Source organism: Vanessa cardui, chromosome 16 (assembly GCF_905220365.1).
Source record: "Vanessa cardui chromosome 16, ilVanCard2.1, whole genome shotgun sequence".
Taxonomy (NCBI): domain Eukaryota; kingdom Metazoa; phylum Arthropoda; class Insecta; order Lepidoptera; family Nymphalidae; genus Vanessa; species Vanessa cardui.
Window position 1 is genome coordinate 183,425 of NC_061138.1, and position 24,492 is coordinate 207,916.

A 24,492-nucleotide genomic window follows, 5' to 3' on the forward strand; every position below is an offset into this window, starting at 1 on the left:
CAAATGTCATAACGATTTGTTGCGTTATCATTGGTCGAGGGCTTGAATAATCTTTAATATTAATTATGGTTTTGCGAAAAAATGGCGTTTTGAACGTCGGAGAAACTGTTATCAGAATTTTGGAAGTAAAATTAAAGTGCATATAAGGAGATAAGTGGAATGGTATTGTATAAATAAATAACGATATGTTAAACAAAAACTGTCAGTAATGCCCAACATAGCAGAGCCATTAGATAATCACGTGGAATTCGTAAAGGCTACGTTTGCTTATTCCATCTTTTATTGAAATAGGCTATAGAAGATTAATAATTCGACACAAATAAATAAAATATATAATAAGAACGCTAAGATAAGAAGGCTTGCAGCATTATACCGTTGATTCGTAGTAACGACTCTCTGGAAAAAATGTACTAGCCCTCCTGTCACCAGAGAAGGCGATCTGACGAGGTGTGTTATGATGTCTCACTTTTAGTGTTGTTTTTTCACTATTACTCTGAGTGTTTTACCGGCAAACGTCATAAATGTATCATTTTATTACTCACTTGTTCGCTTCAAACTTTTTTCTCTGGCCCGTGATAATTTCCCTAACACGAAATGGAGCCAACGCGTCTTGCAAGTTTTTAAGAACAAGCGCCATCCAAACGACGATCAGTTCATTTCCCTACTATCATCTTGACTTAATAAGCTTAAATCAATAAGAGAGGTAAATCACAACACCCATATGTCACTTATTATTATATCGATATCGTATGACAATTAATATCACACGTTATCTATAAAGCTGCGATACTATAACTAAGCAAATAATTATATCTAAGAAGTAAATTAATTTGATTATAGATTGATTTAAAAAAACAGCTTAATAGTTTACATTGGATGAATTGTTGAAATATTCTTAAATATTAAACCTGATAATTTATAAAATTAAAACTATGCCTTAAGACGGCCTATCTTTTAGCTAGTTACCCTACATAAAATGATCGGTGGCTAAATAAAAGTTAAATTAAAACCTATAAACTAATATGAAAACAATAAAACTGGATTTTAATAAAATTAAAAAGATATATTAAGTCTTAAATTAAGACTGAGAGAAATTTCTGGCTAAATATATAAACATTCCATAAAAGTATTTCACAGTTAATGAAATTAAATTTCAAGATTATTTTTTCCTTTTCTTTTGACAATAGGCTATATGGCAATGCGAAAAATAATTTGTGAATTATTGTAATCAATGCATATTATGAGTTTAAAAATGGTTATTTACCTACTTCCGATTACTTTCATCTCTTTTCTCTATTCTCTTTGATCCTCTCTCTCCGTATTTGAAAGGTAAATTCAAATTTCTTAGTGATAATCATAATCGTCAACTACGTTCTAAGGATTCTTACCTTCTTTCTGTCCCTAATCACTCTTCCGGTTTCCTCTCTAATTCCTACTCCGTTCAAGCTATCCGATTATGGAATAAACTACCCGAATATATTAGAAAAGCTACCTCTAAATTTACTTTTAGAGCTCGTTTACGTGAGCACATATTGTCAGACAGCCCCTAGCACTTATGACTTCTGTTATTAGGTATATATATATTTACAATAGACAGTATAGATCAATATTTATATATATGTTTTATTTTTATTTAGATTTATATTTATATTAAGTATGTATATCCATATATTGTTTTATATTGTTATTTATTTACTTATTAGAAGAATTAGAAGAATCAGAAAAGCAAAAGAAGGCGGTGACGCCTGATTAGCCTAATGGTTGACTGGCAGAGAATGCCATCAGGCATTAGGTAAGTCCGCCCTTTGTCCCATATATATATATATATATATATAAATACATGGTGTTCAATAAAGCATTTAAATAAATAAAATAAAACGGAAGTTGAAAATTTTTCTAATATGATATTTTTCGGCAAATATGTACTAGAAATAAAAAAGTCGACTTTTATTGGGTTCCTTAACTTCTAATTAATAATATAAAATGGATTTTAACAACCAGTCCAATAGCCTATTGTGAAATATTCGACCTTTGTGGTAAAAAGATATGTTTGGTCTATCAATAATCTCCGGCCGTGGATGCGTGAGATGGGGGTCTCACGCATCCGTTTTCATACGGCCGAGAGGAGGACCGCAGTCCGGTATGGCCCCGAACTGCCGGTGTACGCACCAGCGAGGGGTGCGGGGAGGGCGAGACCATCCTCGCCCTCCTGAGAAGGGCTCCGCAAGCCACGAGCGGAGCAACGCACGGGAGAGGCCGCGGACGTGCTGCGAAAGATCCCGTAGCCTCTCCGTTTTCTGTGCTGTGGCGGCCATCGCAGGGGGTTTTAGTGAGTACAATCTCACATAACCCGGCCTCCCCCCCAGGAGTTCGGGTATCTATGAAGATTTACCCTGCGTCAACAAAAAAAAAAAGTTCTATCAATAATATTAAAAGGTCTATCAATATTATTAAATTAAATAAAAGGTCCATCATTTACTTTGTTTTTTTAAATAATTAAATGACACAAAAATTATAAAAGCTTAAACAATTTGGTTAAGCTTCTTAAAATACTGCTTACGACATCTATTGACTGGTTAAGTAAACATCGCAGCATCCTTTTCACAACGCCACAGCCGCTATTTACCTCTTTCAATACCCACATCATCGATAGATGGCGATTCTGTTGAAATCGATAAATAATAATTAAAGAAAAATATTTTTTGGCCTTAAAATTTATTTATAAAAAAATTATTCCTTACATAATTATCCTGAAAATATAATGGTGTTTTTGTTCCCATTCTATACGTGTTAATTTATAAGTAGTACATTTTTAATAATAAGTAGGTATAGTACGACACAACTTATATGTCGCATCGGCAAAATTCGCTATCCCAAATTATCAATATTTATTTTTCATGCGAATATGATTTTTGCCCAAAAGTAATAACTTGTAATATCATGTGACCTAATATATTCGTCAATTTGACGCGTCGATTAACATGACTTGCTTTCTCTGACGCGTGAATCTATAGCGACGAATAGCGTCGAATGGCGCGATAGGGAGCTATTTCTATTGGTTGTGTAAATCGGCAGTAATCGGTTTTATTTTCATTGCATTTCATTTTCCGATGCTACATCTAATTTGTGTCCTACTTTACCTATAGTAAATGCCTGGATAGTTAAGTATTAAACATGATGCGCGCAGTCATTTACAAGAAATATTAGTTGAATCTAATAATTATACAAGCCACAAACTGTATAGAAACATCTATATTAATATTATAAAGAAAAACTAACTTCGTATATTGTATATGAGCAACAGGCTATCCCGAATATAATAAATTTGTTACGAAGCAAGCTTGAACTTCAAAGTCATGCTTTTTAATTTAAATCGACGCGGACGTGTAGTAATCAATATATGCAAACTGTGCTTATAGGAATCGAAACTTACACGAACACTAAGCAAATCAAAACTGATCAAAACGCAATAAATGTATCACTTGTACACAGACATAAATAAATTGCTTGACATGGTAAAAAAAATATAATTTTCATCGTGCAAATGTACATTACCATCTGTATCCAATACAGTACTATACCATCTGTTATAAATCTTGAAAATATTATGACAATGAATTAATTGATACGATTCAAAGGGTTATGTGATGTTGAACTGACATTCTAAAGTATGGTCCAAGATTAATTCATCCAATCATTAAATTCGCTGAGAACACATTCCATCAAAGTGTACCAAAGTGTATAATTAAATCAAAACTACGGGAGTAAATATAAACACCAAAATAGTAATTTAAATTTATTTATTTTTAAAAATATAAAAATATTTACCGTCGAAATTTTAATAGACTGATAATCGTACAAATTATATTCTAGAATAGTTTTAAAACAGCTTTAATTTTCCTACTCATCATTTTCATCTTCTGAATCGGTAGTTATGGGAAACCAGGATCCGAAATCTCAATGCAGTATCTCCTGATAATCACATAATTATTAAAATAATTCTTACATAATAAGGTGTATCAAATAATTATAATTTCATGTATATATTTAATTTTGCTATGGATATAAGTTTAATAGGACAAAAGGATAACGGCGTCTCGTGTCGAGGTACAACTAGTTGTGGCCGTACGTGAAGAGTTCGTAGTCGCGCACGGTGAAGTTGTAGTCGGGCGCCAGCGTGGCGGGCGCCAGCGCGTCGCCGTACGAGTGCAGGTTGCTGTAGCTGTCGCTGTTGGCGTGGCAGTTGCTGGAAATGAACAGGTCCGCGCCCGCGCCGAATATCGGCCCGCAGCTGAGGGGGTACCCATATGAGTATTAATGAATGGTGATATCTTTGTTATAATAAAATGCATCACGATAACTTCTGATATCAATAAACCTCAATTTTTATAATAAGAATAGAAATAACAACAACAACAAAAGCCTGTAAATTACCACTGCTGGGCTAAAGGCCTCCTCTCCCTTTGAGGAGAAGGTTTGGAACATATTCCACCACGCTGTTCCAATGCGGGTTGGTGGAATACACATGTGGCAGAATTTCTATGAAATTTGTCACATGCAGGTTTCCTCACGATGTTTTCCTTCACCGCTGAGCACGAGATGAATTATAAAGACAAATTAAGCACATGAATCAGCGGTGCTTGCCTGGGTTTGAACCCGCAATCATCGGTTAAGATGCACGCGTTCTAACCACTGGGCCATCTCGACTTTTAATTAATAAAGAATAGAAATAATTATCAGATATCAGTTGTACCATATAAAAAGTGTCAAACCATATAAGATTATATAGTTTTCTTAAATGATTTGGCAGATGACAAAATGTGGTTTACTTGTTACTCATAAATGGACTTAAGTCCTTCTAACTTCAAGGCACAGAACATATGTAACTCACTCGGGGTGGTAGCAGAGCGCGAATGCCTTCTTGGCGAGCGGGTAGAGCGCGGGCGGGTCGGACAGCGCGAACAGGCACGCGCGCTCGGCGCTCACGTAGCCCGCTCCCGCGCCCGCCGCCCAGCCCGCGCTGCACACGCCGCCCAGCGCCGGCCCGCGGCTCGGCTGCCAACACGCTCTCATGACTTTTGTGCCGAGCACTGACAACACTTACAACACTTCTTGTGGTACAGCTTTATGCAACCCGATCTATGTATGATATTTTTATATAACTACCCTTCATATATATCCCTAGTTGTAATAAGACAGTGAGTATCAAGCCTCAGTCGACTAACCGTAATCTGGCTCACGGCCTGGCCACGGGGATCGGCGGCGCGAATGGCGGTGCGAATTGCGAATCGACAATTCGCGCGGCGCCGTTTGCAGGCCACGGGCAGAGACGTTCGCCGCCGCGAATAGTGAGGACGTCCGACGGCAAAATGTCTTTATCTAAATTATCTCGATATTGTTTAGATAGTAATCGCTTTTTGGTTCAACACCTAATATTTGGAAGTGATTGTGGACTACATGGCTTAAATAAAAATCGGGGTATAGACGGGGAATTCCACAAGAAATACGAGAATTCGCCGCGACTGCCGCCGACTCCGTGGTTTACGCCGTACTGATTCATACTTTTCGTGTAGCTCGCCAGCCGCGCCGCAGATCGCGCGCGCGTTTCGCTCGTTACAATTGGCCGGTCGCTTCGCCGGTCGCCGCTGCGCGTGGCATGCTCAGTACATTGCTATACGTTTGTTTCATTCGCAAGACGCTTCGCCGTTCGCACCGCGCGAATATTCGCGTCCGCGAATTTCCCGTGGCCAAGTGGTCAGTGTCACTGATTGTTACCTGCACGAGCACTAGCACCGGCGCGATACCGTCGCAGTGCGAGTGGAAGGCCTGCGCAGAGAACCCGTGCGTGGAGGCGCGAAACACCAGCCGCCACGACTGCTTCGGGTTGCCGCACCTGTGTAATGTCCAGTGTTGCAATACCACAAAATATAGTCTAAAATGTTCTCATTTAAATTGCATTGTGAATGAATAGCATATTACCAGCTGTTGATGAGAGACTGGAAGGCGCTCTTGTCTTGTTGCAGGATCACTGAGCCGGCGAACATGTTTACTGCCAAGCTATAAAAGATGATGGTTAATTGTTGAGATTATATAATTATGATGAAATACTAGTTTGATTATAGTTATATATTTTAGATGTATAAAATATCTACAGAAATGTAACAAACAAATGAGGATAACACATATAAATATAGTAAAATAATATGCAAAAGATTTATTTTATATATGAACATATTCCCCCAAATGATACAGTCAGTTCGTACCGTGGCTGCGTGCGCTTGTCGGGCTCGTGTCGCGGCTCCAGGCGCGGCGCGGCGTGCAGCGCGGCGCGCCGGTACCTCTCCAGCGACAGCTCCATCGGAACCGCGCCAGTCGGCTCCACCTCCTCCGCAAACACCGTGCTGTCTGCAACACAGCGGTACATTACGATACATGTCAGTGTAGAATCTACTTTCCGAACCGGTGGTAGCTTCACTTAATTGTTAAATGACGATTCAAAAGTGCTTGTAAAAGCTTACTTGAATAAAGTATACTTTGATTTTGATTTTTGTTTTTTTTTTTTATGGTATAGGTTGACGGACGAGCATATGGGCCACCTGATGGTAAGTGGTCACCATTACCCATAGACAATGACGCTGTAAGATATATTAACTATTCCTTAAATCGTCAATGCGCCACTAACCTTGGGAAATAAGATATCATTGTGCCTGTAGTTACACTGGCTCACTCACACTTCAAACCAGAACACAACAATATTGAGTACTGTTGTTTGGCGATAGAATAACTGATGAGTGGGTGGTACCTACCCAGACAGGGTTGCACATAGCCCTAACACCAAGAATGTGATATGTGTAACCTATTATTTTTTTAATAATTATAGTCAATGGTGTCATCACATTCTGACAATTGAAAAATATGTTCTACTGTGAGACAGTCGGCTCCACCTCCGCAAACACCGTGCTGTCTGCGGCACAGCTGTACATTACAATACGTCACAGTGTAGATTGCGTTTAGAGGTTTGGTCGCTTACCAATCAGCAGTAGACGCATGTGCTGCATGAGCGGCGCCAAGTGGTGGCAGACGCGAGCGCGCTCCTCCTCCGTCCAGTGCGCGGTGGGCTGCGCCACTCCAGCTCGCTGCTTGGCCCACGCCAGAGCGCAGCGCCACACTTCCTCCTCCTCCAAGTACAACTGGAAAAAATTCCGATGATAATAATAATGATTTTAAATTTGAGCCGAGATGGCCCAGTGGTTAGAACGCGTGCATCTTAACCGATGATTGCGGGTTCAAAGCCAGGCAAGCACCGCTGTTTCATGTGCTTAATTTGTCTTTATAATTCATCTCGTGCTCAGCGGTGAAAGAAAACATCATGAGTCAAATTTCATTGAAATTCTGCCACATGTGTATACAACCAACCCGCATTGAACAGTGTGGTGGAATATGTTCCAAACATTCTCCTCAAAGGGAGAGGAGGCCTTTAGCCCAGCAGTGGGAATTTACAGGCTGTTGTTGTTGTTGTTGATTTTAAAATTCAACCTTAAAATATTTAGCAGCTATTGTAAATGTATGTGCAGTGATTCAATTTCACTAGGATGGATACATTTCTTTATGTGGAGTTAATAATTTTTTACTTACTTCCCTGTTTTTGCATAATTTTACAACAAACAATTACAATAATATTGTAAATATACATGACTATGAGTGACTCAACAGCTGAAGTATGTGAGAAATCACTTCTTATCTCCCAGGTAAAATATTGACAAATAGCTTACAATTAAACATTTCTTTTTCTTTATGATATAGGTTTGCGGACGAGCATATGGGCCACCTGATGGTAAATGGTCACCATTACTCATAGACAATAACGATGTAAGATATATTAACTATTCCTTAAATCGTCAATGCGCCACTAACCTTGGGAACTAAGATATTATGTCCCTTGTGCCTGTAGTAACAGTGGCTCACTCACACTTCAAACCAGAACACAACAATACTGAGTTCTGTTGTTTCGTGGTAGAATAACTGATGAGTGGGTGGTACCTACCCAGACAGGGTTGCACATAGCCCTAACACCAAGAATTGATACATCAATGTGTTATGTGTAACCTATTATTTATTTAATAATTATAGTCAATGGTGTCATCACATTCTGACAATTGAAAAAAATGTTCTACTGTGATTGTGATTGAATTTCTTGTTACAGAATAACATAATTGTTCTTTAGAGAACTGCTATTTATTTCATGAAAACGGAAATGCCACATATAAATGTTGAAAGTTAATTAATACTAACAAAGTCTGAAGATATAAGCTTGATGAGAGCATCTTTCGGCAGATTTAAGAAGGAATTTGTCTTGACACAGTCCGATGCATTGTCCCCAATGAATGCAATACAGCGTTCCATGAAAGATGATGCACTTTTTCCCCCTGAAAATTAATATTTGTAACACTAATTATTACATCAAAGTAAATCACCCAGAAGACATATTATTGCTGTATTTTCGACCCACCTTTTCTCATCAAGTGTAAAGTTTATTTAAGTTCATGTTACATACTTAAACATAAATGATAGTAACTATTGAATGCTTGTAGCTTTTGTATGCACAAATGAGATTCTATTTATTTAATTAATTTTAGATACCATCTTATTTCAATAAAAATTAATTTCTCATTTTAAATCATATCAACATTGACATGTATTATTTTAGATCAATATCAGATGTTTGTCTTTAGATTTAAAATTTTACACAAATATACGAACATTAATGAGGAAAATAAATTGTCTTTAAAAGGTTAGAAAATAAAAGCCGATTTAGATCTTAAATTTAATAAAAAAATATCGTGAGGTTAGCAGTAGAACACTTTCACAATTCACAATTAGTGACCATCACACTTATCAGCTAGGAATGTTCGTTTGGTTCTTATAACCTATTTCACACCGTAGCGTTTGGATTGACATTTTGGATTAATGTTATATTATCGCCTTTCATCATTATGCGGCCGATTTGTTTTCGATTTTTGGTTTTCATATGCACTTCTTCGGCTTCATCTAATACAATGTTCATATATTCGTCAAAGCCCACGATGTGGCCCTCGATTCTCAGGTTCACGTTCTCGTAAAGCCAAATTTGTACACGGCTTCTATTTTGTAAATACCTAAATATAAGGTTGATGGGTTGTACCATCACCTTTTGAACTTTCGGTGGGCCTTTGTAAGCCATTGTTATGTTTTATTCTTAGAAGTGAAATGATAATTTGTTAAAAACAAAAACCGCCAAAGCCGGCGTCGTTTTTGTACGTCAGATATGGAACTAGCAATGTCAAAGACAATGATAGAGCAATCAAAATGGCCGCCATTACAGATTATAATATTGTATTTAAAAAATATATATACACCAGTTATATTTTACATTATTCCCGAATTAAAAAAAAAAAGAACGAATATTATAATATATTTAAATTGCTGTCATTAATTTAAATTTTTTACTTTATTGTTTACGTTATTTTTGTACGTCAAGTAATACTTATGAAAAATGATATATAAACATATGAAATCTAAATCTAAGGTGATTATACAATAGGTATAAAAAAGAAGTTATACTTCATAAAAAAAACGTTAATTAAAAATATTTAATATTACAAAAAGTGTGCGATGGCCGGGAATCGAACCCGGATCAACTGCTTGGAAGGCAACTATGCTGACCATTACACCACCATCGCCGCTGAGAGGTGGGTTAAATTTAAAGTATAGATTGTATATGATACCAATTTATATTCTTATATTTTAATATTAAAGACAGTACTTGCCTGGTCTATCCTGAATTTCCATAGCAGCAGCTAGCAGAGTACAAGCACTTTCTACACTCAAAGTCGAAGTGACATGATCCTCGCAAGCAGCTCGGAGGTCTTCTACGCCAAGGTCTGCAGCTAGGGTCATCATTTCAAAAACCCCAGAATCTTGAAGCAGTAACTAAATAAAATAAAACATTAGACATTTACAACTTAAGTATAGTTTTTCTTTTAAAATTATTCTAAAATTATTTAAATTACAAATATGAAAATATTATATTATTTTAATCTTCGTAGAGATGTTACCTTTTGTTAAAATATTACCTTTCCTGTGTATACATATTGGATAAAAAGCCGAAAAGTTTCAGGCTGAACATGTGGCATTCGTATCGGAGTTGGTTGTGGGCCGGCAGATGGCGTCACGGTGCAGCCGGGTATTCGGCACACCTCCCCACGCTTCGTATTTTGAAAACTTTTGCATCTGCCAAAATATTCAAAAATTTTAGTCTATACTTGTTTTTACTAAGATATATTGGAATTTTAAAATAATAATAAATTATATTATTTAAATATTCTATGTTGGAAAGCTATTCGTCAATAGATGGCGCTAGTCGTTGTAGTTTTCAAGTTAGACATTGTCGTCTGATTACAGAACAAAAAATATATATATTTTTCCGAATAATTAAGGGTTCATATCTCTTTTGTCAAATATTATAAATTATTAGCTATTATTTTCCACAAATGTTGGTATAACTTGAAGTTTTAATGAAAAGAAAATACACAATAGAAACATTTTACAATTTTAAAATAACAATGGAATGTCCATAAGACCTAAACAAAATAATAAAATTCATTGGCGCTTGGAAACTTTTTAAGTAGTTGAAGCGCACTGTCTGTGAGTATCATCGCGTAATTAAAAACCGATAATCTTTCAGCAAAGACGTGGCTGTGAAGTTGAAGTGAGCGCCAGACTTCGGAAACTCGTTTTTAACTGTGGACTAAAGTACCTTATGCCTAAACTTTGCACCAGTTTGTATTTACAGCAACCCTTTAAGTCTGCTATTTTTATACTTTTCAATATTTTTTTTTTTACACTATAGTATATTAAATGAATATTATACAAAATCTTTATACAATTTCAGTAAGATACATACATCTATTCGAGTAGGCCCGTTTTATAAGTAGGTTTAGTTCATTTGAATAGCAATATATTTTAGATTAAATTTAGCAAATATAACAATTTTCTAACTGAACAAAAAATACCCTTAATATATACATATCATACACAGCTAAGTCTTCAACACTGAGGAAATCCTGGAATACTATATTTATCCACTATATTATAACCTAAAATTGAAAATTATATATTAATTATAGCAATTTATTACATACACATGAAATATGTTTAGTAAATTAAAATTAAAAATAGCTACTCTTGAAATCACTAAATTTGTTTAAGTAAAAAAGGCTATTTTTATCCTGTAATGACACCACCAGAACGTTTTAAATAAATACTTCATCGTTAACTGAAAACTTTGAACCAATTTATAAAGTGAAAGAATTTTATACGAACTTTGAAAAAAACGTTATGTGTTTACGAACTCGTTAATTGCATAATTACTAATCAGCATAATTATTCAGAATTTAGCATATTTTTTAATTGCATCTTGCTTACCTGGCACCTGTCTCTTGAGTAAATTCGTCAAAAAAAGATTAGGTACGATATTTTGGCAATAATTATATTAAAATTAAGCGGGTGGAGAAAGCATTATTATGAGTGGCAGCGTTTGCACATAGCATGATAGCCATAGTCATAGTACAAACTTAAAATAAATAACAGCGGGTTCGGGAAAGAAAATACCCGAACCGAAAAGAAGGACGTAAGGGTTTTTTTTTGTCTCGTTGTGTAGTTGTTTGTAGTAGTTGTTGTAATGATCTTGTGTTTGTATTTGATACTCAATTTGCGGCGGTCTTCTTTTCTCCAAGTTCATTAATATTTTTCAAACATTCGAACATAAGCTTAGACGGCCCAGTGGTTCAGCACATGGGTTCAGGCAATAATCACTGAATATTCATGAGTTTAATTTGTGTTTATAATTAATCTCGTGCTTGGCGTTGAAGGAAAACATCGAGAGTATACCTGCATGTATCGAATTTCATATAAATTCTACCACATGTGTATTCCACCAACCCACATTGGAACAGCGTGGTGAAATAGACAGGCTGTTGTTATTCGAACATATATTGTATTTACTCAAATTTATGCCAAGTAATCCTCATCAGTCATCCAGGATTGAGCAAGTGGAAGATAATCGAAAGGCATAACTGGGTTTTTACGAGTTTGACTTGTACATATAATTAATTTACCACTTCTTCAGCTTTGGCCCATTGTAAGAAAACGTGCATGTTATGTAGTTTGTAATTTCGCCGGAATTATTTTCCTCGTCGTCGCTGTAGGATCCTAACAAAGGTGACTAAACATTTCAGGAATTATTTTTCCGGTTTAGACATTCCGCGGTATACTCATTGTAACTATGTGTCCATATGTAGTATTTTTTCATGGAATTAAATAATTGGGCTATATTAACGTTAAAAATTACCTATTTAAATCGTTGTTTATGAAACTCTGGGGCTTTATCAACAAAATACTACACCACCAACACAATCCTGATAACAATTACGTGATGATATGAAGTGTTGATATTCTAATCCTATACGCTAAACTGGACTATTAAAACTGTTCTTAGGAACACGTCTTAGTCTGATCCACCTCTAGACAGAAGAGTAATGAAACGGGACGAAGGTTTTAGATAATTAATCGAGCTGGCGGTGTAATCACGGCGAGCCCGATGTTTGACAACAGCATTAATCATTCGAGATTTTATCTCCGGCGGTGATTAATTTTGTCACACTACCATCGAGACGTTCCTTGCTGTATTGTTTACGTTACAAATATTTTTAATTACGTGTGTTTCATTAAAGACAACATAATGCTGTTTGTCGTCACGATCTATCAGCCAAGCCGAATCATAATTGAGAACTTCATCCAGCATCTGCCGATGGATTATATTATTTTATTACAGCGGATTAAATTCATACACTTCTTTATAAAACATAATCTCAATAGCCCAAAAAGCTTAGATTGTACAAGCTCGTCTGGTTAGGTGCAGGGTAGGTCCACTCATATAATCTACCGCCAAAAAGCAATATTCATTATTGCTGTGTTTCAGTTTGATAGGTGAGTGACACAAGGGCAATGTTGGCACATTGGTGATATGACGAATTATTAATATTATTACGAATAAAACGATAATCACAAAAGGCTTGTATGAACAGACATCTCGTTCATAATAGTTTCATAATACTTCGAAATAAAAAATATTACTACCAACTGAAGCTGAAGTAATAAATTCAATGTGATAAAATTACAGTAAGCCGAGAGCTTATTAAATCAAATCAAATCAAAGTATAAAATATTAGTAAAGTTAAGTAAGTAACAGTAACAGCCTGTAAATTTCCCACTGCTGGGATAAGGCCTCCTCTCTCATTAAGGAGAGGATTTAGAATATATTCCCTCACACTGTTCCAATGTGGGTTGGTGTAATGCACATGTGGCAGAATTTCGATGAAATTAGGTTTCCTCTCGATGTTTCCCTTCACCGCCGAGCACGAAGCATATGAATATGTGCGAATACGAAGTGGTGCTTGCCTGGGTTTGAACACGCAATCATCGGTTAAGATGCACGCGTTCTAACCACAGCGCCATCTCAGCTCTGAGTCTATTAGACGATATCAAAACTACATAATATAGGAATGAGATTCGCATCTGATGTTAGGTAAGTGCTCGATTTTAATTTATGCCAATAAATTGATTTTGTCGTGAATATTTCAATCAAATATCGAAGAGTCATGTTATTAAGATCCAATCATGTAAGCATGGCATGTTACAAGGAGTTATAAAGTTGGTGTTCAAAACAGATTTATAATGATGCGGCTTCCCGCCATTGCAGCTGACGGCAACACGACAAGTTTTAATAGTGTTGCCATTCCTGCTTCTCGAATATCCAATTATCATTTACTTGACGATAGATTGAAATTATTTTGTAATCGGAAGGGATGTAATGCACTAACAATTACACTAGAATTGTATTTATAATTTTATATTAGTGCGTTTTTATTACATACTGCCACACTCAGAAACATTGTAATATATCTACTTTTTTTATCGCTCGAGCCTTTCAGAAAACAGATTATTGTTTTGAAATGTATGTATGTACTATGTATAGTAATGATATAAAGCAAAAATAAATACGATAAAGCTAAATATTTCTTCAATTTCGATTACACGATAGTTAGTCAACAGGTAATTACTCAAGGATGCTAAACGTAATTTGTATCAGCGGTCGCAGCGGGCGGCCATGATTGATGACGCAGGCGACACCCGCGCGGCGCTGTCGCGGTAGCGCCGCACCACGCAATCTGCATTATCGCGATTAATGGCGCCTGCCGCGTCTGCGGTACAGCCTGTGACAACGATTAATCGTCTTCTCAATTTTTTACGATATTTAGAATATTAGTTGATCGTTTATGTTTTACTTGACTGAAGCTTTTGTCAATCAAATTTTGATCGACGATATATATTCAAGACCATTTCGTTGCTTTAGTAAGTTTCACGTACATGTATATATGTATGTAACTACTCGTACTATACAACTAATTTTAACTATTATTATACACTGAAATACAAGCGGCAAGTGAAAAAAATTTTGTGGCTATTTAACATTCATAATTATTATGAAGTATTTTTTTAATATGTACATGTTTATCTATCCGACTACAACTTTACGTTATGAAGTTACGTTTACTCTATATAAAAATAAATAAGTTAGAGGCAATTTCTCCCCAGCTTTATCATGAAATAATTCTGAATAGAATCTTCAAACCTACCATCATGGAGCTCTATTAATTTAATCGTGTTCGGCATTCAGTATGGCCAACTTCAATAACGGTTAATCTATAGGCGACTGGCAACATTCTAGTTTGCCGCCATTCAAGGCACATCGGATGGCGCCTTGAATTAGAGCCCTGTGTTGATAATGAATAACCCTCTATATTTTCAGCTTCCTTTAATTCTCTACGTTTGTATTGCCGTTATAATTACGGCTGTAATTTTAAGCTTTCAATTAACACGTTATTTTTCTTTTCAATATAAATAATACGAAATAAAAATTAAACAATCGTAATAAAAATATCGTAAAATAATAGATAATATTTGCTATGCTTTTTTGTATTATAATTTTAATTTGAACATAGGTATTTAATTGTGATTTATCTGTGATTTGACATTTGTTGACAAAAACGAAAATTAGTTAAATTATCTGTAACATTAATCGTATTGACAGACATGAGCTAAGCATTCCCTTTGATAAATATAATTTATCTGAATATAATAATGAAAATGAATATTAAATCATCAATTTATATCTGGTTAAATCTTTAAACCTAAACGATTTAGTCTTTAAAAAGATTTAAGAACGTAATTTTTCTGTATCCCATACTTGGTAGGTAATTAATACAAGTAAGTTAATAACTGCGATGTATCCACACATGTCGATTTTATTAAAATATCATACGTGGGATAATGTCTGGTCTGGTTTATTCGCTAGTATTATATAAATATAACATGACGTTAGCTAATGAGACGTCAGGAGCAGGCGAGAAACACAATTTGCGGTAACCGACAATAGAGATTTTTCCATTGCAAGACGGCACGATAGTGACGCCGGTCTTCGGAATTATCCTTGTCGAAATTATGTAAATGTACTGAAAATTTTGGTCAAGCTATTGTATAACTGAGCTGAGATGGCCCAGTGGTTAGAACGCGTGCATCATAACCGATGTTTACGGGTTCAGACCCAGGCAAGCACCACTATATATATGTGCTTAATTTGTTTTTAAAATTCATCGTGATCGGCGATGAAGAAAAATATCGTGAGGAAACCTGCATTTGTCTAATTTCATCGAAATTCTGCCACATGTGCATTCCACCAACCCGCATTGGAACAGCGTTGTGGAATATGTTCCAAACAGCAGCATATCTCAGCAGTGGAAAATTTACAGGCTGTTACTTTACTTTTTTTTTTTACTTTATTGTATAACAATACTAGTGAATTATTGAAAATAATATTCGAAATTAAGGTGGTTAGGTCTTTATTTGCTCAAACCTTTGCGGATACCTCAAACATCCTGTACCCTGTATTTGCGGAGAAACGTGTACGGTATCTACCGTACAGAGAATCATTCCGCACTCAACTTATTATTGGATAAATGTGTTCGCGATAAAATTTATTAAAAACAATATTCCTGTAAAATTGTCTAGTTAAACTTTCTTTGTATAACATAGCTTATGACTGTCGAACAATCCATAATAGTATGAGTACTACTAAGGCCGCCTCTTTATGAGGTGAAGACTTACAGCACGATGCTGCTCCAATACTGATAGGCACACATGTGGCAGAATTTCATCTGATACACAAGTTTCTTTACGATATTCATCTTATTAAGCAAGTTATTAATTATTCCAAATTTCCTCAACATGATGGGCTTCCGACGGGTTTGCTATATTGTCAAGCCAGTCTAGATAGTCAATAATTGTAATTCATGTCTGATGGAAACTCAGACCTCCATGAGATTGAATAGACGTCTAAGCGTAGTGTGGACAACGCCTTACTGCCTTACAAGCGATACAGTACGATAAATATTTATAGTATTTGTTTTCCAAGATCAAAATCATAGTCATTTTGAATATTATTTTCAGCTTAATGCAACTACTACAAAAATTAATTTGACTCTTTTTAATTAATTTAACACAATTATTTATGACTTGTCACATATAATAGGGTGACAACGATTAATGTGTATTAGAGATTAATACGTTAATTTAAATTTCAAATTGATGGTTAATATAGAGTAATATATTTTAGAGAATAATAACATAAAAGTATAATGATTTTATAACAGTTCTTATGCGGTTTTCTTAAAGTAAACCCAACGTGTGCTTTTAATAAGACGTCGGGCGCAGTGCAGATCCAATTTACGGTTCGTAACAAAGGAATCTCGAACGAACGTTTTCTTAAAATTTCCTTCGCTTAAAATCCTTACACATTTCACGTCACAACGAAATTTCAATTTCGTAGTTTTAATTTTTTTTTAATTATTTAGTTTGATAAACTGTGTCTTCGAATACAGCCTACATAAAGGAAATAAAATCTTTTATGGCTTGCCCATCATTGATGGTATTATGATTTTGTTTATTTCATGATTTTCTTACTTGCATTTTTATAAATAAAACAAAATTAATTCTAAAACATCAGAAAGCAAGAGTAAAAGTAGTTAGGTTTTGATTTAAAATACCAAAGTAAATCGAAGACAATTTTACCTTTGAGGAAAATATCTAATACGACTGCGATCTTAAAATATAGGATATCACAGGAAAGTACCAATATCGCACGAGATTGCTTTATTTGGAGATGAAACCAGGTTTACGAGAACTTTTATTAAAGCTAGATTTATGAAGAACTCACCTTTGGGTATACTTGCCTTAAGATAGTAATTTAAAAATAGTTTGGCTAGTCTAAGTTTTATATAGTTTTCTTATTTACAAATGAGCACTGTTAGATTAAAAACAACAAGTTATTTATGTTAAAATATATGTAGATTAGAACTGGATATTATTTATGATGATTATCATCTTCGTATCAGCCGGAATAAGTCTTCTGTTTGACAAAGTTTTCCTCTAAGGATTTTCACGATAGCCTGTCTTGTGCTATCTGCATGCTACAAGTTAGTCTACCCACACTGCGTCTTCCAGTTCGTGGTCGCTATTCGGATAAGTCTCGGTCCCAGGAGCCCCCAGTTATGCTAGCGACATAACCCGCCACTACCACTTCAATAGAAAAAAAAGAAACTATGTCAGTTAATTTGGTTCGCCTTTGGATTTTATCGTTTCTACTTAGATCTCGCAGGAAATATCCGATCATAAACCTTTCCATTGATTTTCGAGATTGAAGTTGAGAAGTTATTTAAATGCAATTACTTATGAATATCTACTTATTAAATATATTAAATACATATCTACAAAATAACGAAGCGAATAACTGTTAAGATTCATAATAAATGAAATATGAAAATTTTAACTATGAACGAAAAAAGTTATGTTTCTGAAAATGAAAATGCAACTTAAAATTCTTGCAAACGTGAGATAATCCATTTTCGGTGAGCAGCTGTTGCAAGCCGCTGGTTTCGGCATGCAAATCGCTGGCTCCAGTAGACTTATCAAGAAATATTTATGCAAATTGCCTGAAATGTGCTTCAAATAGCTCGCTTTTTGTTGTTCGTCAAATGTTCAAGAACTTTTGTAATTGTTTGTGGATCGTGATTGCATGTTTGCTTTTTGCTATAAATATTCTTGCATAAATGTACGTAGTCCTTGCCATGATACAAAAAATAATGTTTCTTTACAGGTCATTGTACTTTAATAATCATTTATTTACTTAAATACGCATTAGCAATTTTCATTTATAAAACGAACCGTGGTACAAGTTTTTGTCCATTAGGTTGAGCCGTCAGAATCGCAATAGAAATTCCATGTAAAATGCAATTACAGTAGCGTGGTCACCCTGGAAGAGGTGTTCGCATGTACGTAAAGTTGTAATTACACGTGAGTTTGTTTTTACAATCGCGGGCGCGGCGCAGCACGTCACGCATTGTTTTTGTGCGCTCCAACTTTTCTCATTTAACCCAACAATTGTACAACTTGCTTCGGTAATCCGACGTGTTATTTGTATTGTAAATTGTTGTCAATGATGTCGGCTGCGGGATTTAAAAATAAAACTCGCTAGACTGTTACTTTTATCGTCACAATAACGTGGGGAGCGTTACTATGTATGAACGTTTTCATTTAACTTGGTAATGCGCACTGTTTCGTTATTTCGTTTATAGAATTCGCTAGAAATGACCCTGAGGTTTCAATATAAACAATATATGTAAATAATGGTTGGTGAACAATATATCGAAGGAACTGATAATACATTCAATAACTGATAACACAATATTAGTACGGCATTCACAAGTGTCTTCCAAGTATTTCCGGTAGCCGAACTCTGGAGCTTTGAATACAAGTTAATTTATGTTTACAGAATAGTCTCGACTCAGCCTCTTCAATGGGCTCAGTCTATTTGCAATTTGCAGCCGATTCAAAGAGACCCGCTGATGACTTTCATGATTATGAACTAATTAGCAACTTCATAATGTTCCCTGTAATCCCGCACCGTACATACTCTGCTATAGCAGATAATACGAGACTTAATTACAGAAGTGGAGGGAGGCGGTAGGGCACGGAGGAGGGGTGTTGATTGATGGTATCGCGATCAACGCACGGCCGCTTAGCGAATTTATAACCTCCACTCTAAGTTTAGACACGAAATTATGTAGTTTCAGGATCGTGGAAAATTACATGCCATTAGCAAATTTTCAGACGAGTTATAAATGTTACAACATCGCGAGCTTTCCTGAATTTTTATACTGATATATCAAATCAGGATCATCTACACTGTGAAATAAATTTTACCATAGGCGTATCATCGTTTTAGAAATATTAATTTTAACTAATGCCTTTCAAATTTGTTTAGTCTTAAGTCGAATTAACATTTAAAATACAGGACATTACGTTTATTTTTCATTTTTTTTAATAATCCGCATGTAAATACAATAATAATTAAAACATGCCAAAGTTTGGGTTAAGTAGAGACAACAAAGTATTATATTAATAAAAGCCGCATATCACAAAGATTGATAGCTGGTAGGCACGAAACTTTATAAATTTATCATCTCGCAAGAGCACGGCCGCAGCTGCCGTTTCCCGCACGTTGTGTTGCGGTTAACAATGTAACATACATTATGTACAGCAAATAAGTGCACCTGTTTTACAGTAAATAATGGAAAAAATGATTTACATCGCTTGTTAAAACTAATAGTACAGTTAATGCATTTAAACTTTGTTTTATTATAACGGAGATATTTATGATACATGTACAAACATAAAGTTCTATTGCCGGTTGCGGTTTTATACTATTTATCATTGATTTTTTAGCCGACTTTATAAAAATGTTTCTCATCAGTAAACAGATTTGAGTCATTACTAAAACAATATGTTAAGTAAGAGCTTAAATAGAATGGTGAATAAATTATGTTAATTTTATCCGAAAACCACATACTTGTATAACTACTTAGTTACTAGGTTATAGATATTTTTTTATTTAAATACAACGTTTGAAGTCTTCTGTGGTAAAGCAATATGTCGTCTGGAAAACTACATTACACATGCAGGATTAAATTCTGCCACATGTGTTTCCTCCAGCCCTTGCTGGAGCAGTGTGGTGCAGTAAGCCCCAAATCTTCTTTTTAACAGAAGAGCAGGCTTTAACACAACTGTATAACGTTTACGTGTTGTTTATTTTCTTAAATAAACAACACGTAAATATCGTATCATCCGTACCGTTCCAGGCTTTTTAAGTAATAATAACACATAAATATCCTGCAAAGCAAATTAAAAATGAAAATAATTCATATAAAATTACCATATAAATATGTATATACAGAAGGTGAACTTCAATTTTAGTAGTTAATTAGAAGTCTTTGTCGCCGACTTATACTATATGTAGATTTAGATAAATTGTTTTAATGAAGCGGAAATATACAATATTTTAATCATAAACTATAATCTACAAATATATTGTTACCTCAACAGATTTTTTTTATTAATATTTATTTTGATTAATAATATTGTTCTTGTTTTGACTCTAAACAACGGGTACGAGAAAGAAGGGATGTTGTCAGATGAATAATTATATTATAAAAAATAGTAGGTGTCTTTAATTAAAATTAACACACTAAATGCCACCAAATGCAAATATAATAATTTAAAATAAATTATCGATAATAAATATGTTGTGTAGTTTGAGCGACTAAGATAATAAGACCCTAACATTTTATAAGATTAAAATTGATATGGCCATTTTATTCATCCATGGTATCCATATTTTGTAATCGCAACATACCTCTTTATCTTACTTCTTTGTCTAAAGCCAACCTTACTCTTTTCGTTATTTTTGAGGGTTCTTCATTAAAATCTACAGCAAAAGTATCGAATTTAAACGTAATTTATAAATTGCATACAAAATAGGTAAGGATGTTAATGCAATATATTATTAAAATTTTAAATAACTTCATATATACTCGTTTATAATCTCAATAGCTAGTATTTAATAAAATCTATCAAAAAAAAAATAATTAAAAACCATATAATAATACTAGATATAACTACATAACTAGATCCGGTGAGTTATCCTACAATTATTATTATAACACGAAGATTCTAGTACGTTTAACAGGTATGCAGCATGACTTTATTTCATATAATCATATTACCATTAAGAAAAGTATTTTAGCTATTCCAATAATTTAGAGAGAAATACTAATTTTCAGATGAGCAATATGTTTTACAGACTGTTTTTACTATTTAATCTGAATGAATTAAATAGTAAAAATGAAATACTTGAACATGATTTTTTATTGAAACATAAGTAGGCACTCGTTTAAGCTCTTAGATACTAAATACATTAAGTAAATTATGGAGTTTTCTGGAAAATAACATGTAGAAAAGATTTATTAACCTACGAAGTATAAGTAAATAATCTATGTCTTGCTTAACAAAAAAACCTCACAAATCACAGCCAAACAGCACGTAATAAAACTAACATCATATATCACGCATAGTAGAATAGAAGCGGAAAGGAATACCGAGTTATTTTTCCAATATCTCTGTACAAATAGGCAGTCTCCTAAGTTCCCGCATAACTTTATTCAGTTTGTCGAATTATATCGTACCATTTTTCTGCTCTCCACTGACCTTATCTTAAAGGAAACGGTAACCACTTCTATGACTTGAAAATAGTATTTACTAAAATACTTAAAAAAAAAAATTAAATAAAAACGGAATGCCTAGTTGTTCTAGTAGCAAGTTTATTAGGTTATTGATCCAGATAACTTTGGTACGAATCGAGTCGGACTCTGCAGTAGCAGTCGGATTCTGGAAGTTCGTAGTTCTTATTCTCCCATTCCTCAACCCCTGGAAACACGGTCTTTGAGCCTGAGCCTTTTTCTTTACGGTCGTCTCTAATTTGCTTTACCATCGGCTTATAAGAGTAGGGGAATAGAGAGTGACCCTATGTTTTGCATGACATCAGACCACTATAATATCTAGTTAATTAATCTCAGTCTATTTTTATTTCATAATGAAACAGAAATATATATTTTTTATCAATGTTGAGGATTAATTCTCTTAATGTTTGCATATAACATATCCTGTTTTGGAAAATAAAAGAATACTCAAGCAGGAAAATATTTAAAAGTTATACGATTTCTTTTAGAAATGTTTGTTTAGAAATGTTCGAACAAAGAAAATATCTTTGGAAAATACAAAACATGGTTACCCTAACAACACCACATGTTTTGAAACTGAGCGGCCATTTTGATGCAAATCGCTTAGGAGGTTTTTGCGACCATCTTGGACAATAATATTTTCGTTACGGACTGAATAATTTCGAAGCACGGACCAGACTCTGTATTAGCATACTGTATTCTATGAGATAAATTATTTCTTTTGTTATTGTGTTTATGTACTTAGTAAGTATGTCTTTTATTAAGAACATAAATTGTAGTATTATGGCAAAAATAGTTCTAGAAGTACCTAGTAAGTATCTTATTCATTCATATTTTTTTGCAAAGTATTATATTTTGTTATAAGTAATCTATTACCGGAGACACAGTGGGTACCTACTACAATAATGTTGTTACTTATATCATTGGAAAAATAATTGAAATATACAATCTAAACTGAACTAAACTAAACAAATTAAGAAAAATGTTTTGTTTTCTTTTTATGTACTTATCAAAAATGTTATGTAATAATCATTAGACACAAATATAACCAGTTTAATAAGTGGGAACGGATAAAGATAATTTTAATATGTTCATATTATAAAGTTCTGGTTTTATAAATATGTTCGTTTTTTTTATTTAAATGATTTTAAACTTTTGAAAAGTATATTTAAAATATTATATATTTTATTTTCTTAGAATTAATATTGTAATAATGGTTATAATATGTGCTTGTGTTTACCATTATGGCTATAGAACGGACTAGATACAAGAGTTATTTCCTATTAAATTCATAATACTACTGAAAGTCACGCCATCTATGGAAATCATTTTAATTTCAAGAACTCAACAATAGATGGCGCTAATCATTTAATTGTTTTCTCCTTTTAACTCTTGCGCTGCAAAATTTGATGAATTTAATTATGACTTAATTAGAACATTATATATGAAATTCAAATTGAACGAATAAAAAATATTGTGTATAACCTACCAAAGTGAATAAGTAATACACATAGTGACCGTTCAGTTTGCTCTTATGTGGCGAATTTAGGCAAGTCTAATTTACTAGATTACGTTATAATGTATTCATTCACAAAGATCCCTCCACGTTAACTTATCTATTTACGTATAAAATATATTTCAATATAATACGATTTGCATTTTTCGCTATCTTTACTTTTAGTCGACTTACGATAGTGTTTATTAAAAACGGTCACACTCAGCCTAATGCAAGCCGACAACAATTTAAAGTGGAGGGGAGAGCCTTCGTAATTGAATAGATATTCCAATTTTTATATTTCATGTAATGCAACATGACTGGGAGACTGCACGTCATTAAAGTAGCAATAAGTGTGTCAAATAAACAAAACAAATGACAGCAAAAAATATAATATTGTCGTGTTTCCATCATTAAAATAGACTTTAATCAAAATATGAAAGTAAACATAATGTTAGTCTATTAAAATTGTAGAAAGTATATTGTTATTATTATATTTAAAATATATAGAAAAGTATATATGCAAAAGGGTTTTTCACCTGGCTATCAAGATTATCTTGTGTGCATAGACCTTCTCCTCAGCCGTTCCCAGTATGAACACGATGTCAGCTGAGTCCTGGTCTTCGGAGAGTCGCTGCAGATCTCGTAGAAGACCCGGCAGCCCAGCCCGCTCTACGGAAGCAGTGCAGCAAGTCCCGGTCACTCTGTTAGCCATTGTCACAGTTCACAAGTCCAGGGATTTAGCCTTTTTGACATATAATTACGAAATTATGTATAATTTTCAACAAGTTTTATTAAGTTTTATATTTTATTCTTTGAATTATGAAGGTACGTTAGCGAGAATACTGTTATTATTTATTTTGAACCATTATCACTCAATACGATCTTATCACAGTAACGTTACATCACAAATAATAACACGTAAAGTTAATTAAACACAAACTTCTCGAAGCGGTTTTAATACCGAACTACAAAAGAATCCCAGCACAAATTATCGAAATTTACACTTTAAAAAAGTCAAATTAATCTGTCATAGTACTTTAAAGGCGTTTTATTTATTTTTTCCTTAAAAGCTTACAACAAGCTAACTTGTCAACATAACCTTAAAGTTACCGTAGCTTCTCATACTAAGCTTCAATTTGACGCACGCTATTCCAACTATGCATTGTGCCTTAGATGTTTTTAGCAATATTCGTCTCTGTGTATATA

General features: G+C 34.2%; 2 protein-coding genes and 1 non-coding gene across 3 annotated transcripts; all 3 read right to left on the reverse strand.

The window, feature by feature from the left end:
* Positions 1-3,982: 3,982 nt before the first annotated feature.
* Positions 3,983-24,435, reverse strand: LOC124536335 (BTB/POZ domain-containing protein 19). Its single transcript, XM_047112864.1, has 10 exons — positions 23,823-24,435; positions 10,113-10,269; positions 9,807-9,969; positions 8,293-8,426; positions 7,031-7,190; positions 6,264-6,405; positions 5,980-6,057; positions 5,776-5,893; positions 4,892-5,055; positions 3,983-4,291 (listed from the first exon to the last, which is right to left on the reverse strand). The coding sequence occupies exons 1-10, from the start codon at positions 23,996-23,998 to the stop codon at positions 4,114-4,116; spliced, it is 1,470 nt and encodes a 489-aa protein (XP_046968820.1). The 5' UTR covers positions 23,999-24,435; the 3' UTR covers positions 3,983-4,113.
* On the reverse strand, positions 8,811-9,332 carry LOC124536336 (probable small nuclear ribonucleoprotein E). The gene has a single exon (XM_047112865.1). The coding sequence runs from the start codon at positions 9,218-9,220 to the stop codon at positions 8,933-8,935; it is 288 nt and encodes a 95-aa protein (XP_046968821.1). The 5' UTR covers positions 9,221-9,332; the 3' UTR covers positions 8,811-8,932.
* On the reverse strand, positions 9,648-9,719 carry Trnag-ucc. The gene has a single exon. It is a non-coding gene; the product is annotated as a tRNA-Gly (tRNA).
* Positions 24,436-24,492: the final 57 nt, after the last annotated feature.